Source organism: Phoxinus phoxinus, assembly GCF_949152265.1.
Source record: "Phoxinus phoxinus genome assembly, chromosome: 14".
Taxonomy (NCBI): Eukaryota; Metazoa; Chordata; class Actinopteri; order Cypriniformes; family Leuciscidae; genus Phoxinus; species Phoxinus phoxinus.
In genome coordinates this window covers 2,305,147-2,322,742 of record NC_136889.1, presented here as the reverse complement: position 1 = coordinate 2,322,742, position 17,596 = coordinate 2,305,147, and the positions used below count along the sequence as shown (strand labels likewise).

Sequence of the window (17,596 nt, the reverse complement as noted above, 5' to 3'; positions counted from 1 at the left end):
GAAAAAGTAGGTTTTTCAGAAAATTCAAAATGGCGGAAAAACTATTATGACGGAAAATGACGTCATAGGGTGCAGTCGAATCGTCATGAGCTCAGGAATCAGAGGAAAAAAGAATTTTGTTTCTAGCCCTTGTGGTTCAAAAGTTATTAGCATAAACATGAGTGAAACTTTGGACAGCTGGTGGCGCTAGAGGGAATAAGTTGGAGACTCCAAATTTGCTATGGTGATAGTTCAGGCTGTCCTCTATCACTCTGCCAATTTTCATAAGTTTCCCGCAAACGGTTCTATAGGCTGCCATAGACGCCCAGTCGGAAGAAAAAAAAGAAAAAGAAAAAGAAAAAGAAAAAGAAGCAGAATAAGAACGGGAACAGATACAATAGGTGCCCGCACCTTCAGTGCTTGGCCCCTAATAAAAAAGCATTTAAATATAAAATACTAATATATATATATTATATTATAAATATTCAATTATATTTTAATTTAAATAATTTCTCTATTAATATCAATATTATAATTAACATTATTATTTTTGTTGGTAATAACAACAATGATAATAATAATAATAAAATATATAATATTTAAATAAAAATGATTAATAATATGAATTACATTTATTACTTTGAATTATTATTGCTTTTATTTATTATTATTACTATGGTTCATATTATTAGTTAATTTTTAAAGTGTGAGATGTAGTGTAAAGCATCATCCGCTGTTCATCACACATGTTCCTCCTCAATAAGCGTATTAAAGCATCCCAGAATGCACCTGATGAACGCACAGACCTCGACAAATCCTCCGTTTACCTTTTATGCTCACAACATAATTCTCATGCTTTCATTTGTCTTTTAATAGTCTTGATTAAAATGCAAAAACACATTCATTTTATCACGTGACAACAATCATTAAACAAACAAATAAGCAGCAGAAGGGTTAAAGATAAAGCCTGTGGAGGTGTTCACACGCCGCTGCACAATAATACACACATCAGCACTTTAAGAGACTCGCTGCTCGGCTTAATTAGAAAGCGGCCATTTATTACCCAGGAGATCAATTGGAAGAACGCAGTCGTTTATGGAGAAACGAGCCGCTCGCTCCAGCTCCAGACTCGCCGCTTCCTCGTCCTTGAGACGGAAGCCAATTAAAGCCGGCGCAGACGAGAGGCAGAAGCACAGATGTGTTGAAAAGCTTTTAGACACACAGGATATTCTCACACATTAGCATAACGCATCACCAATCCCCGCTCTGAAACTCACACACCGTCACGCTCTTCAGAACGGAGTAAAGATCACACCATCTTACAGCCACTGCATGATAACATTATTCACCATCATCATTTACATTTTCACATTCATACATGCTGTAGTGTTTGAGCTACAGGAATATCCTTACAGAAGTTGCTACTTTTAAAATTCTCTTTCATGTTCCACAGACAAAGAACAAGTGTGACTTTTTCGAATTTGAAAATTCCGAAAAGTGAACATTCCGAAAATTCTAACTCGTCATTTTTCAGGGGTTTGTGCAGATTTTATGAAGGGTATTTTAAAGGGGGGGTATAATGCCCTTTTCACAATATATAAAATAAGTCTCTGATGTCCCCAGAGTGTGTATGTGAAGTTTTAGCACAAAATACCCCACAGATATTTTTATATAGCATGTTAAAGTTGTCACTATTTGAGGGTTTGCAAAAACACACCGTTTTGTGTCTGGCCCTTTAAATGCAAATGAGCTGCTGCAGAGGGCGGGGTTTCAAGAGCGCGTGTGTTTTTTTTATTTTTCATTTAGTTAGTTCAATTATAGACATTTCAAGTACAATGCAATAAAAAATAAGATGAATACAAAGCATTGTAAATACAGCTCAAAATGTTTAACCAGAGAATAACATCAACTAAAGTATAAAATGAATATAACAATAATAAAAATATGATAAATACAAAAATAAAAGTTTATAATATCAAGGCAGTTATATGTATTTGAAAAGCTTTAAAATTTGTATTGTTTTTATAAGCTTTTTGTTTTGTGATCTCATGTTTGAAAGAGTTTCAAAGTATATTGTTAGATCAGTTTTATAAAAGGTAATATTGGAGGGTTTCTTTTGAGTTATTTTTGTCTTATGAATATAAAACTTCGCCAAAATAAGAGCTCGTGTGTGTTAGCAGCTGCGATTATCTCACACACACACACACACACTAAAATGACAGAAACTGTTCTGCCTTTAATGTTAAAACGGAGTCAGACAAAGATGGAGAGACTCAAGAAGAAGAGACAACATGTAGAAGCAACAGGACGTCTCTGAAAGGTTAGTTGATGAGTTTATGTTGCTGATGTGGAGTTAATATCTTCAATTAGCATATTCTGTCATGATAATCTATAAGTCGCTCGTATAGGAACTGTTGTGAGATGCACACAGAGTGACTTTCTATTGCATGTGAAAAGATGGATGCTAAAGTTTGAGCTGACTCACAAATGTGCTCGACTACAGCAACTCTTCCTCTTCTCAACATGGACTGTGTGTTCAGGGGGCGGGGCTTGTGCAAATTCTAGGGTTGGTGATGTCACTAACCCGGGAGGGATGTTGTGTAGTTCCTACCAGCCGTTTGTTGTAGTCCTTTTCTTTAAAAGCAAATATCTTCCTTTGCTCTGAACTTTGAGCGTTGTAACTTTGCAGATGTTGTTTATGATCAAACACAACATTACACACTAACTAAAGCTAGAAAACACAACATTACACACTAACTACAGTTAGACAACACAACATTACACACTAACTACAGTTAGACAACACAACATTACACACTAACTACAGTTAGACAACACAACATTACACACTAACTACAGTTAGAAAACACAACATTACACACTAACTACAGTTAGACAACACAACATTACACACTAACTAAAGCTAGACAACACAACATTACACACTAACTACAGTTAGACAACACAACATTACACACTAACTACAGTTAGAAAACACAACATTACACACTAACTACAGTTAGACAACACAACATTACACACTAACTACAGTTAGACAACACAACATTACACACTAACTACAGTTAGACAACACAACATTACACACTAACTACAGTTAGACAACACAACATTACACACTAACTACAGTTAGACAACACAACATTACACACTAACTACAGTTAGAAAACACAACATTACACACTAACTACAGTTAGACAACACAACATTACACACTAACTACAGTTAGAAAACACAACATTACACACTAACTACAGTTAGAAAACACAACATTACACACTAACTACAGTTAGACAACACAACATTACACACTAACTACAGTTAGACAACACAACATTACACACTAACTACAGTTAGACAACACAACATTACACACTAACTACAGTTAGACAACACAACATTACACACTAACTACAGTTAGAAAACACAACATTACACACTAACTACAGTTAGACAACACAACATTACACACTAACTACAGTTAGACAACACAACATTACACACTAACTACAGTTAGACAACACAACATTACACACTAACTACAGTTAGACAACACAACATTACACACTAACTACAGTTAGACAACACAACATTACACACTAACTACAGTTAGAAAACACAACATTACACACTAACTACAGTTAGACAACACAACATTACACACTAACTACAGTTAGACAACACAACATTACACACTAACTACAGTTAGACAACACAACATTACACACTAACTACAGTTAGAAAACACAACATTACACACTAACTACAGTTAGAAAACACAACATTACACACTAACTACAGTTAGACAACACAACATTACACACTAACTACAGTTAGACAACACAACATTACACACTAACTACAGTTAGACAACACAACATTACACACTAACTACAGTTAGACAACACAACATTACACACTAACTACAGTTAGACAACACAACATTACACACTAACTACAGTTAGACAACACAACATTACACACTAACTACAGTTAGAAAACACAACATTACACACTAACTACAGTTAGACAACACAACATTACACACTAACTACAGTTAGACAACACAACATTACACACTAACTACAGTTAGACAACACAACATTACACACTAACTACAGTTAGACAACACAACATTACACACTAACTACAGTTAGACAACACAACATTACACACTAACTACAGTTAGACAACACAACATTACACACTAACTACAGTTAGAAAACACAACATTACACACTAACTACAGTTAGAAAACACAACATTACACACTAACTACAGTTAGAAAACACAACATTACACACTAACTACAGTTAGAAAACACAACATTACACACTAACTACAGTTAGAAAACACAACATTACACACTAACTACAGTTAGAAAACACAACATTACACACTAACTACAGTTAGACATCACAACATTACACACTAACTACAGTTAGAAAACACAACATTACACACTAACTACAGTTAGAAAACACAACATTACACACTAACTACAGTTAGACAACACAACATTACACACTAACTACAGTTAGACAACACAACATTACACACTAACTACAGTTAGACAACACAACATTACACACTAACTACAGTTAGAAAACACAACATTACACACTAACTACAGTTAGACAACACAACATTACACACTAACTACAGTTAGACAACACAACATTACACACTAACTAAAGCTAGAAAAGTCAAATAATACTCAACCACCCCTTTAACACCATGACTTTCTGCTCTGATTTAAAACCATTTTAAGGCCTTAATTTGTGACTAAGACTCGCAGAAAGCCTTTTTCCCCCCAATTTTCCTCTAACTGACCATGAAGATGTGGATAAATCATCAAAATGCAGAATGGTATTATCCACTGAAATCAGCTGGAAGCCAAAACATGCTGACTATTTAGAAGAGAACCCAAGCGCACACTATGATTTCAGGCCACATCCTGCGAGGCGTACAGTGTGTGTGTGTGTGTGTGTGTGTGTAGGGGTCTATCTACACTGCAAAAATGCTTTTCTTACTTAGTATTTTTGTCTTGTTTCCACAGGCCAAATATCTAAATATTCTTAAATAAAGATGTCTTAACTGAAGTAGTAAAGTGGCATACAATATAATGTCTTGTTTTCTGGGAATATAAATCAAAATTAAGTAAGTTTTTGCTTAAAACAAGCTAAATTATCTGACAATGGGGTCAGAAATATAATCTTTGTTTGTTAAGATTATTTTTCTTACCCCATTTGCATTTAATTTTGCTTTTTTTAAGCAACAAGTCTCTTAATTTTGATTAATATCCCCAGAAAACAAGACATAATATCGTATGCCACTTTACTCATCTAATATGCATCTTTTTTAGATATTATATTTATATATTTAGAATGCATTTTTAGATATTTAGACTGGAAACGAGACAAAAATACTGAGTAAGACAAGCATTTTTGCAGTGTATGAAATGATCAGTATCAAAGGGAGGAAACGAGGCAGAATGAAAAGCACTTTTTTTGAAAACGCAGAAAGGTAAAGTACAAACTGGAGCAAAGTGAGATGATATAAGTCTGCTCTGAATCAGGGATTGGGGCTGAAGAGGAGTGTGGTTTATCAGATGAACTGACCGGTGTCTGTGAGGTTCAGAAGTGTGCAGGAATACGGGTCTTCACGATCCTCTGGAGCGACGGCGCAGCCATGTTCACCCACGATGAACTTCACCATCACCCTTTCAGACATAATGATGAACATCAACACATGATTCTGCAGTAAAACCACTCATTAGTGACACCGACTACCAAGCGCAACACTACTAAGGGTTTAACGTCAAGTGTAATTTAATAGCATTGAATACAAAAGTGTGTTTATCGGCTCTTTTACAGAGGCTTTGATTGTGTCGCAGCCATAGACTGTTGAAAGGTCGCATCCAATCAGAATTAAGTGTCTGAACGAGGTTTTATAATGTAAATCTGTTTTTACAGTGACAGTGATGCACAATATATCAAAATGATCGAAATATCACAAATGTATATCGCACCGGCTTGCAATAACTGGGGTCATGCACAAAAGACAAAGAGAAAATCACTCACTGTTCTTGGCTAAATAACTTTAGTTTTAATAAGAATCAGTATATATATATATATAATTTAATTCATACAGTGAAAACTAAGCAGTTTTATTTTTATTCATTTTCTGTTGTTAAATAAACCTAATGTACCGGTGAAACTTTGTGCAAAAGTTCATTTATTTCAGTAATTCAACTTAAAAGGTGAAACTAATATATTATATAGACTCATTACATGCAAAGTGAAATATTTCAAGCCTTTATTTGTTATAATTTTGATGATTATGGCTTACAGCTTATGAAAACCTTTTCACAATATTCTCATTTTGAATTTGGGGTTTTCATAAGCTGTAAGCCATAATCATAAAAAATTATAACAAATAAAGGCTTGAAATATATATATATTAAAATGTCATTTATTCCTGTGATCAAAGCTGTATTTTCAGCATCATTACTCCAGTCTTCAGTGTCACATGATCCTTCAGAAATCAGTATAATATGAGGATTTATTATCAATGTTGGAAACAGTTAAACTGCTTAATATTTTTTTATAACCTGTGATATAAATGTGATGTATATATATATATATATATTACTGTGCAAAAGTCTAAGGCACGTTAGTATTTACAATTGTTTCTTTAGTTCAAATGGTTTCAAGCCAGTTATTTGTATCTTTTGCTGCAGGAAATATCAGTTTAGATGGTAAATGGACTGCATTTATATAGCGCTTTCACAGACCCAATGGCAACCAAAGCGCTTTATATTTAGCCTCACATTCACCCATTCATACACCGAAGTTTAGATTTCCATACATTCATATTGCCCATTAATTGTAATAATCCAGTGAGTTCTCTTTCTAACATTCGTTCGGTATCTCACTATGGGAACGCCTCTGGGCGTGACCGATCGCGGAAGCACCAATTACACCACGTCTGCCAAATATGGCAGACCAATCGCTGCAGCGATCAGGGAGTCCCTCTCCCTGTATATAAACCGCAGGTACCTGCCGTTTCGTCATTCTCGCTCTCTTCCCCGTGGAAGATTTCGGAAGCTGTCCTCAGCAGACTTTGGGAACTATTTGCTTAACAGTTTTCAGACGGAGCCGGCAGGTAACGTCACAAACGCAATACTTTCCTGAAGTGGTTGAGTGACTTCGTCACTTAAGAGTGCGATAACTAACGTGTCAAGACGAGTTTTCCTGCTCTTAAGTTTTTCTATCCCTTTTCCAAGTTTTTCTGGGCGCTTACCACGCACCAAAAAAATAAGGAAAATAAGATAGCTCTCTATTCGCGACACAGCTCCGTACCAGTTATCACGTTGTGTGAAAGCTTACCGTACGAAGAGAGTGCAGCCCCATCATCATGGCCACCGCGATAGAACCGGAGAGTCCCGGAGGAAAAGGTCGTCCTCCGCATCCGTGTGCTTGTGGAATGTGGATTTCTGCTAAGGATACACACGGCCTCTGCATCTCCTGTCTGGGCGCTAAACACGCTCAGGCCGCGCTGTCCAACCCCGAGGGCTGCCCGCACTGTGCTACGTTCTCGTCTAAGACCCGAGAAAGGAGACTCCGCGTGGCTATAGCTGGAAAAGCGGACCCATGCCTCTCTGCTCAACCCAGAGAGGAGCCCATGGATTGTCCTCAGGCCACCTGCTCATGGGCAGATATGATGGAGAAGGTATCACCCGTCCTTCCCCCGCTGTTCGATCCGTTAGCGGGAGAGGAAGATGACGATGATGAGGTGTTGTCGAACATACTCGAGGACGAGGATGACGACGACGAAGATGCCATTCTTCCCCTGAACCAGTCCCGACCGCCGAGCGCACAGGATGAGAGTTCACCCTCCCCTGTACAGGTGGACACGGATCTAATCGAGGTCTGTCGCAGGGCCGCGACTAGATTATCGATTGACTGGCCATCCCAACAGGCAGGTCAAGGGGCTGAAAGAGACCTGTATGATGGAAAGAGACTTCCGTCACGTCTCCCGCCAGCGAGGCAGTTTATTCCGGCCGTCCCGGCCTGTGTGGCTGAAATGAAAAAGTTTTGGGATAAGCCTTTTTCACATCGAGTGCCCGTTAAGGGTTTCTCAAGGCTTGATGTTCAGGGGATGGAGGATCTAGGGATGGCGGATCCTCCCCCTGTGGAAACATCGGTGGCAAATCACCTGCACCCTGGCCGCAGAGCAGCGCTCTCTTCGACCGGAGCCTCGCTGCCAGGGAAAACAGAGCGCTTTGCCGCCTCTGTTTTCCAAAAGATCTACAAATCAACGGCTCTGTCAGTTCGCGCTTTGAACGCGACGTCCCTCCTTACAGCCTATCAAGCGGAGCTATTAGAGGAGATGGGTCGTCAGCTGGACTCCGGATCTCCCAACCCAGTGCTCTGGGAGGAGATATGCGTCATCGCAGATTTGAACCTGCGCACGTCACGCGGAGCAGTTCAAAGCTGCGGACGGAGTATGGGCTTAGCAGTCGTGGGAGAAAGATCTCTGTGGCTGGGTTTGTCTGGACTCTCTGACAAAGAGAAAGCAGAGTTTTTGGATGCCCCGATAGATCCAAAGGCTATGTTTGGCTCCACGGTAACTGCGATGCGGCAGCAGTGCGATCTGCGAAAGAGAGAGGGGGAAGCTTTCCAGGCCTGTCTCCCCAGAAAGCCGGCGGCTCGGCCTTATCATCCGAGCCGGCCGAACTTCAGACCCTCAGGGAGAGGGGGGCACTCAGATTATCAGTCTTCCCGCCCCGCTCCGCCACAACCGCCGAACAACACGGCCCCACAGTCAAAGCCCGGTTTTGTGAGGCCAAAACAGTCTTTCGCGGCCGCAGCAGCAAGACACCGACCGGCCGCCCCCCAGGGGAATAAGAAGAGGCGGTCGACCTGATACGTCAGTTCGGCAGCAGGAAGGGTTGGTAGACAGCACCCTGGGTTTCTCTGTCCCATCCCTTCAGAACGATTCCTCTCTCCCTCCCGCGGGGAAGAGGAGAAGGAATTCAGAGGTAAATTGTGTTCGTGTGGACAGTTCAGAGTCCAATGTGTGCGGGAATGTGGCCAATGTTCTGCTAGTGCCCCCCAAGAGATCGTTTCCCCCTCCACGTTCGAGGTCCGTTACGAGGGAGGAAGATCTAACGTTCACAAACATCCCCTCAAAAATAAAATTTTCTCTGACGCATCCAGGTCAAGGACCGAGGGCGCAGTGTGTGATAAGAAAAGAAAAAGATCACAGAAAATTAAAACAATCACTAACACAGACCGACATAACTCCTTCACTGGAGCGGTCTCCCCCCCCTTTGCCGCTAGAGGGTGCTGCTGCACCTCTAGTGAGCGAGGACGGGAAGGGCCCACTCGCTGCTCAGGCAGTGAACTGGCGCGCATGCGCAGTTCATCCCTGGGTATTAACCACTGTAGAGAGGGGATACAGGCTTCAATTCGCTGTAAAACCTCCTCTGTTCAATGGAGTGGTTATTTCAGTGGCCAAAGGGGAAGCAGCTCTGGTTTTAGAGGAAGAAATAGCCTCTTTAATAAGAAAGAAAGTGATAAGAGTGATTCCAACGGAAGAAAGCCAGAAGGGCTTCTACTCCCGTTATTTTGTGATTCCCAAGAGAGGAGGAGGTCTCCGTCCCATTCTGGATTTACGGGTCCTCAACAGACACCTCAGAAAATACAATTTCAAAATGCTGTCTGTCAAAACATTGTGTCAAAATATTCGGCAAGGAGACTGGTTCACCTCAGTGGATCTCCAGGACGCATATTTTCACATAGATATTTTTCCTGCGCACAGGAAATATCTGAGGTTCGCCTATCAAGGCACAGCATACGAGTATACGAGAATACCATTTGGCCTCGCTTTAGCACCTCGAGTATTCAGCAAGTGTGTGGAAGGAGCCCTGACTCCGTTAAGGAGATCAGGGGTCAGGATTTCATCATATCTGGACGATCTGCTCATCTGCGCGCCGCTCCGACGGCAGGCAGAGAGCGACACTCACACACTAGTGACGCATATGGAGAGATTAGGTTTCAGAATAAACCAAACGAAGAGTTGTCTATCTCCGTCCCAGGAAATAGTATACCTGGGCCTCAGGTTAAACTCGGTGACGTTTCGAGCCTTCCTATCAGAGGAACGCATCAAGACGTTTCACAGCTGCCTCTCCCTTTTTCAACGAGGGAGATCAGTCTCTTTCAGAATGTGTCTTCGGCTTCTAGGACTGATGGCCTCAACTGTATCAGTGGTTCCCCTAGGACTGTTGCGAATGAGGGATTTTCAGAACTGGACAGCGTCACAGGGCATTCGCCCCAGGAGCCGCCTCAGCCGCAGAGTGCGCGTCTCACCAGAATGCACGAACGCGCTATATCATTGGAGGGCCCCGTCTTTCCTCGGGACAGGATGCCCTCTGGGTCCTATCGTACTAAGAAAAGTGGTGACGACGGACGCATCTCTCACAGGCTGGGGCGCAGTGCTCGAGGGCAGAACAGTGAGAGGAGTTTGGTCTCCCACACTGAGAGAGAAGCACATAAATTTTCTAGAGCTACTGACAGTGTTTCTAGCTCTGAGACATTTTGTGCAATTTCTCAAGAATCATCATGTATTGGTCAGGACAGACAATACAACGGCGATAGCCTACATAAATCGTCAGGGAGGAGTGCGTTCTCACGCGCTTCACATGGTAGCGAAGAGACTGATTATGTGGAGCAGCAGGACCTTCCTGTCATTACGCGCGACGCATGTCCCGGGAATAATGAACAGGGGAGCGGATCTACTGTCCAGAGGGAATCCCCTGTACGGGGAGTGGAGACTCCACCCCCAGGTGATCCTCATGTTGTGGCAGAGATTCGGCCAAGCTGCCGTAGATCTCTACGCATCGCACGAAGACGCACAATGTCCCCTGTTCTTTTCTCTGGTCGGCGACGATGCACCATTGGGTGTGGATGCTCTAGCCCACGAGTGGCCAAACGAGTTACTGTATGCGTTCCCTCCGTTGAGCTTGATCGAGCCGACACTGCGGAGGGTTCGAGAACGCAGACATGTGATGATTCTGATCGCGCCATACTGGCCGGGGAGACTGTGGGTGGCGGAGATTGCGCAACTGCTCTACGACCAACCTTGGCCGTTACCAGCGCGCAGGGATCTCCTCTCACAAGCACGGGGGGAAATATTCCATCCTTCCCCTCAGAAGCTAGCTCTCTGGGCCTGGCCCGTGAGAGGATGAATCTGAGCACAGCCGGGTTACCTCCGAAGGTTATTGAAACGATTCAGAACGCAAGAGCTGCCTCGACTCGTTCTCTTTATAATCTCAAATGGAGAGTGTTTGAAGAATGGTGCGCAGACAGGAACATTGTTCCATTCTTGTGCTCTGTTTCGGACGTGCTGTGTTTCCTTCAGGACCTCCTGGACAAAGGCAGAGCTTTTTCCACGGTTAAGGTTTACCTGTCCGCTATATCGGCGTGTCATGTGGGTATTGATTCGGGTACTATTGGCCAGCACCCTCTAGTCTGTCGATTTATGAGAGGTGCACGTAGGCTACATCCAGTATCAAAACCGCTGGTTCCGCCATGGGATTTGTCTGTGATTCTGAACGCGCTCTCTAATGCCCCGTTCGAGCCCATTGAGGAGATTGCCTTAAAGCTGCTCGCTTTAAAGACGGCTCTGTTACTTGCTCTTACAACAGCAAAAAGGATGAGTGAACTACATGCTTTATCAGTTCACCCTTCATGTATGAAGTTTGCTCCGGGGGGTCAAAGGGTTAATTTTAGAACTAACCCGGCTTTCGTGCCCAAAGTATATAATCACGCGGATTCTATAAGAGCAGTGGACTTGCCAGCCTTTCATCCGCCTCCTTTTTCTTCTCCAGAGGAGGAGAGATTACACTGTTTATGTCCGGTTCGTACACTGTTTATGTATGTACAGAGAACCCGCATATTGCGTAAGAGCAACCAGCTGTTTGTCTCGTGGGCGGACTCTTACAAGGGAAAACCTATCTCCCGTCAACGCCTTTCCCACTGGGTGGTAGAGGCTATCATGTTATGTTACAAGAGCATGAATATAGAGCCCCCTGTAGGACTGCGAGCGCATTCGACTAGGGGGGTGGCTACATCCTGGGCTCTATTTAGAGGCATTTCTATTCAAGAAATTTGCGCGGCAGCCAGCTGGTCCTCTCCGCACACATTTATTCGCTTTTATAGACTGGATGTTACAGAACCTTCTCTGGCCCACTCAGTTCTGGGAGTGTGCAGTCAGGTGGTATAAGGTGGTTTTTAATAAAGGGGGCGTTTTCCTCATAGTCGGTTTATTTACCGTCTGAGACAGTGATTCAGTTACTAGCTACTTATATCCCCTCTTCTTCAGTCTGCTTCGTCAGCATATCGGCAATACGGGAGTTGTCTATATCCCATAGTGAGATACCGAACGAATGTTAGAAAGAGAACGATAGGTTACTGACGTAACCCCGGTTCTCTGATAACATGAAGTGAGGTATCTCACAACATTGCCCTCCTTGCCTTTTCGCACGGAGAAGAGATATGCGGAGAATGACGAAACGGCAGGTACCTGCGGTTTATATACAGGGAGAGGGACTCCCTGATCGCTGCAGCGATTGGTCTGCCATATTTGGCAGACGTGGTGTAATTGGTGCTTCCGCGATCGGTCACGCCCAGAGGCGTTCCCATAGTGAGATACCTCACTTCATGTTATCAGAGAACCGGGGTTACGTCAGTAACCTATCGATTTTTGTATGCACAAGGAGTCTGACAACAGCCGGCATGATCTAAACTCATCATCATCATCATCATTGAGTCCGTCTGGGATTACATGAAGAAACAGGAAAAAAACGGGAAAAAAACGAAATAGACTAAAACCAGAAGAACTGATGCAACGCTTGAAGAAACCCAATGAGCTTTTGTCTGAATGATATTTAAAATGTGGAATATTTTAAGGATTTTTATAAGGTTCGATACAGCTGTAGGCCTCAGATCAAGCCGTCAATAACAAAGTCTGATCTTCTACAGTAAATCAATGTGTGAGCGGAGTTGTAATGAGGTGTGTGTGTGTGTGTCTGAGTGAGTGAGAGAGTGTGAATGTGTGTGTGAGAGTTTGTGTGTGTGTGTGTGCGTGTGTGTGTGTCTGTACATGCATGCTTGTGTGTGTGTGTGCGTACGTGCATATGAGTGAGTGTGTGTGTGTGTGTGAACGAGTAAGTGAACGAGTGAGTGAGTGAACAAGTGAGTGTACAAGTGAGTGTGTGTGTGTGTGAACGAGTAAGTGAACGAGTGAGTGAGTGAACGAGTGAGTGTGTGTGTGTGTGTGTGTGTGTGTGCGCAAGTGAGTGAACGAGTGAGTGAGAGTGTGTGTGTGTGTGTGCGCAAGTGAGTGAACGAGTGAGTGAGTGTGTGTGTGTGTGAGTTTGTGTGTGTGTGTGTGTGTGTGTGTGTGTGTGTGCGTGCGTGTGCATGCATGCTTGTGTGTGTGTTCGTGCATACGAGTGAGTGTGTGTGTGTGTGTACGAGTAAGTGAACAAGTGAGTGAACGAGTGAGTGAGTGAACATGTGAGTGTGTGTGTGTGTGTGTGCAAGTGAGTGAACGAGTGAGTGTGTGTGTGTGTGTGTGTGAGAATGTGTGTGTGAGTTTGTGTGTGTGTGTGTGTGTGTGTGTGTGTGTGTGCGTGCGTGTGCATGCATGCTTGTGTGTGTGTGTTCGTGCATACGAGTGAGTGTGTGTGTGTGTGTGTGTGTGTGTGTGTGTGTGTGTGTGTGTGTGTGTGTGAACGAGTAAGTGAACAAGTGAGTGAACGAGTGAGTGAGTGTGTGTGTGTGTGTGCGCGCAAGTGAGTGAACGAGTGAGTGAGTGTGTGTGTGTGTGTGTGTGACCGACCGTGTCCTGAAGTGCGGGTGATGTTTGATGTATCCCAGCCATGTGTCTCTTATGGCCTGCCGGAGCTCATGATGATGCCGGGCCGACAGAACGCCCACCAACACCTCATGCACAGCCTTCTGCTTGCCTAAAAATACAATATTTAACAGAAACACAACAATCAGCTGATGTTCTCCGACACGGCATGTGTAAAAAGCCTTTCTGGCAGAACAGATGAAAGTCTCTCGACCCGTTGGATCCCCTAATGGTGTGTCACTTGTGTCCCATTACACCCTGTGTGACAGACATCACAGTAAGTGTGTAATGCGCATCCGAGCCTTTGTTGCCGGGTAAATCTCTCAGAGACTTCAATGAGATCTCAGACACTTTCTATCTACACACACTCTTCTATTTATATACGACTGTCAGATCACTAATGCAGGCTTCAGACCTGTCAGTGAGGATGTGCATTCATTTCACATCTCAACCCTCAATTAGTGATATTATACCACATGCTTATGGAACATTAATGTGCAATGGTCAATGCATTGAGTATTAATGTTCTTATACACTGATTATTCACGTTTTAAATGCAGTCAACATTAAAGTTCTATATGCATTGGACGGTCTATACATTATATTATGCATTATGCATCGTTTCGTAAGAATTGAGCATTAATGTTAGGGCTGTAGACGATTAATCGCGATTAATCGCATCCAAAATAAAAGTTTGTGTTTACATAATATATATGTGTGTATTGTATATAATTATTTTGTATATATAAATACACACACATGCATGTATATATTTAAGAAAAATTTGTTATTTATATATAAAATAGTTCTAAATATATAATATAAATCATATAAAAAATATATATGCAGTATATAAATGCAAATATTTCTCAAATATATACATGCATGTGTGTGTATTTATATATACAAAATAATTATACACAATACACACACATATATTATGTAAATATAAACTTTTATTTTGGATTCGATTAATCGCGATTAATCGTTTACAGCTCTAATTAATGATATACAAGCAAAAAAGTATTAATGTTTTTATGCATTGGTCAATTATGTTCTACATGCATTTAGCATTAAGGTGACCTATGCATTAAATATAATATTTATACATTAAAGTAAATAGACAGATTTTTTATATGTATACACCATTAATGCTCAATGCATATGTATAGTATTAGTAAAATTAGTAATTGTTCTAAATAAAATGTGCAATAGTTTTTATTTTTACTCATCATCTATTTTCTATAAGAATTGAGCATTAATGTCCTATAAGCAGAGTATGAATTTTTTATGCACTGACTGATCATTCATGTTCTAATCTACATTCATAGAACGTGCATTAAAGTTCCATGTGCATTGAACATTAATATTTCATATATTAGATGGATGGATGGATGGATCAGTTATACCATTAATGTTCAATGTATGGAACTTTAATTTTATATATATATATACATATATATATTAGTAATTAATCTATATAAAACGAGCAATAGTTTACATATGCAGTCAGCATCTGAATTTATATGCATTATTTTTTCTAATAGAATTGAGAATATGCACTTTTTATTTAATCTTTACACGTTCAGTTAAGTGTTCATTTTCTAAATAACCTGAGCACCAAGTTTCTATATGCACTAATATATCCATATGCATCAGCTTCATAAGAACTGATTAATAAAGACTTGCATGCATGCATTAATTGTTCTATAAGCGAATATATTAATCCACCTTATGCGTCCCGGACGTGTCGAGTGCAGAGGTCACACCAACAACACTTACTCTTCAACACAAACTGGCATGCCTGCAGATAACAGTGCGACCGAATAAGAGAAAGTGGAGAAGTTTCAGCCCAGAGGAGCGGTACCTGCAGAGCTGAAGCCCAGCAGCAGCGCGGTTCTGTCGGTCCAGCCGAGCCAGTGGAGCAGAACCGCGAGAACACACGCAGACAGCGCCGCCGCGGAGCTTCTCATGGACGGACCGACGCGTAACGGGCAGCGCTCAGACCCGTTCCCGAACACACCGGCGGCTCGACCCGCATCACGGAGGACTTCTGAGGAGTCTCGGACGCGCCCGCGTCATGTCTAACTGCGCGCTGATGACGACACGGGTCGGACAACCAATAGGAGTGCAGCGGTTGACGCGCTGTGCCTTCTGGGAAAGGTAGTTTTATTAAAATAAACGCTGTAATTCATGTTTTTATTTTTAAAAAAGTTTTAAAAAATCATTATTAAAGTTAATTTAATATTCAACAATATTATTGATCTGCCTGCACTGACACCGTTTCATTTTTTTTATATATATATATATTTTTTTAGAATTCAAATTATACAGTAATCATCATCGTACAACAATATTGCTTCAGGATGACAGATATCACGTATCTTTAAACAAAATAACAAGTCACAAGAAAGAACAATAAACAAAATAAAAATAAAAAATATAAATAAATAAAAAGATTTCTTCCTTTTTCCTAAATACAAACAATCGATTCATAAAATTTAGTAAATCTAGTGGGGCCATTACAATGTAAAGAATTTTTCCATAAAGGCTAACAAAATATCATTCTTTTTATTTTTTTATTAACTTCAATGACTTTTTTAGCGATTCCATCTCAATTAAGAATAAATTACATTTAGGTATGCCTTTTGCAAATTTCTGTTTATGGATGTAATATTTACCATGCGAGATGTAAAAGTTCACCACATATTCAAACATTTTAACACCGTTTAATAAGAACTGAACCGAGCTGGACGATGACATCACGGTTTTCTCCAGATGTATATATATATCCTATTTTCTCCTATATATATATATAAATTAACTAAATTAATAACTTTTTTTTTTAATAACTAAAATGAAACTGTTTTGCATTATTTTCCTGTTATCTCTGTAAAGCTGCTTTTGAAACACTCTGTACTGTAAAAAGTATTAATAAATGTGACTTGACTTGATTCATTTTATTGCAGGAAAAGAAACACTGCATCGAAATAAAATAGCATAAAAGGAAAACCTCAGTCATAATTCTTAAGAAACGTGTTATTATTATTGTTATCAATGAGATTTTACAATAAGAGAAATCTCAGCAAGAAAGACATCAAATTTAGGGAAAATATTGAGAATAATAAAGTGTACAATGATGAACGCTGTGCTTCAAGTTTCCTGAACTCACGATAACTATTACGTCAAGTTAGTGATTGCCTTTTTTTGTAGTTCATTTTGATTTGTTATTCTTTCTACTGTTTCTTTTGATGCTAATATGAATGTAATAGATAATAATAATACACTGTGATCCTCTGTATGTGTATGTTATATATTGTTCTTGATCTTGGTAATGCAATAATTTTTTTTTTTTTTAAAGTTCATTTTGATTTGGTAAATGATAATTGTAACAAAAATAATTATGAGATAAAAAGTCAAAATTATAACATACTAAGTCATAATTATAATATAAAAAGTCGAAATTATGTCAAAGCCATACTTATTATATTACATGTCACTAATATTACTTATAAATTATGACGTAAAAAGTCGAAATTTCGTGATAAATAGTCATAGCTGACTTACAAGCCCATTGGCAGATAGATGTAATATATTAGAAATAACTAATGCTCTCGTGTTTAGTCTGAATCACGAGTAGAATTATTATTTTTTCGATTGTTAACAACTTTTA

At 40.5% G+C, this 17,596-nt stretch overlaps 1 protein-coding gene across 5 annotated transcripts in view; it reads right to left on the bottom strand.

Annotated features, from left to right (window-relative positions):
• b3galnt2 (beta-1,3-N-acetylgalactosaminyltransferase 2) overlaps positions 1-17,596 on the bottom strand; it is a 64,258-nt gene that overhangs the window by 19,131 nt on the left and 27,531 nt on the right. For 2 of the 5 annotated variants that reach the window (XR_013800342.1, XM_079636313.1), the window contains exons 1-3: positions 15,791-16,025; positions 13,909-14,035; positions 5,619-5,719 (exon numbers count right to left, since the gene is read on the bottom strand). Coding sequence is in view for 2 of the 5 variants with exons in the window: in XM_079636313.1 (XP_079492439.1) it covers positions 5,619-5,719; positions 13,909-14,035; positions 15,791-15,896 (334 nt within the window). In the remaining 3 variants the exon portion in view is untranslated. Of the gene's footprint in view, positions 1-5,618; positions 5,720-13,907; positions 14,036-15,790; positions 16,026-17,596 lie in introns of those variants that run through there. The other 3 variants (XR_013800340.1, XR_013800341.1, XM_079636314.1) reach the window with 2 other exon arrangements.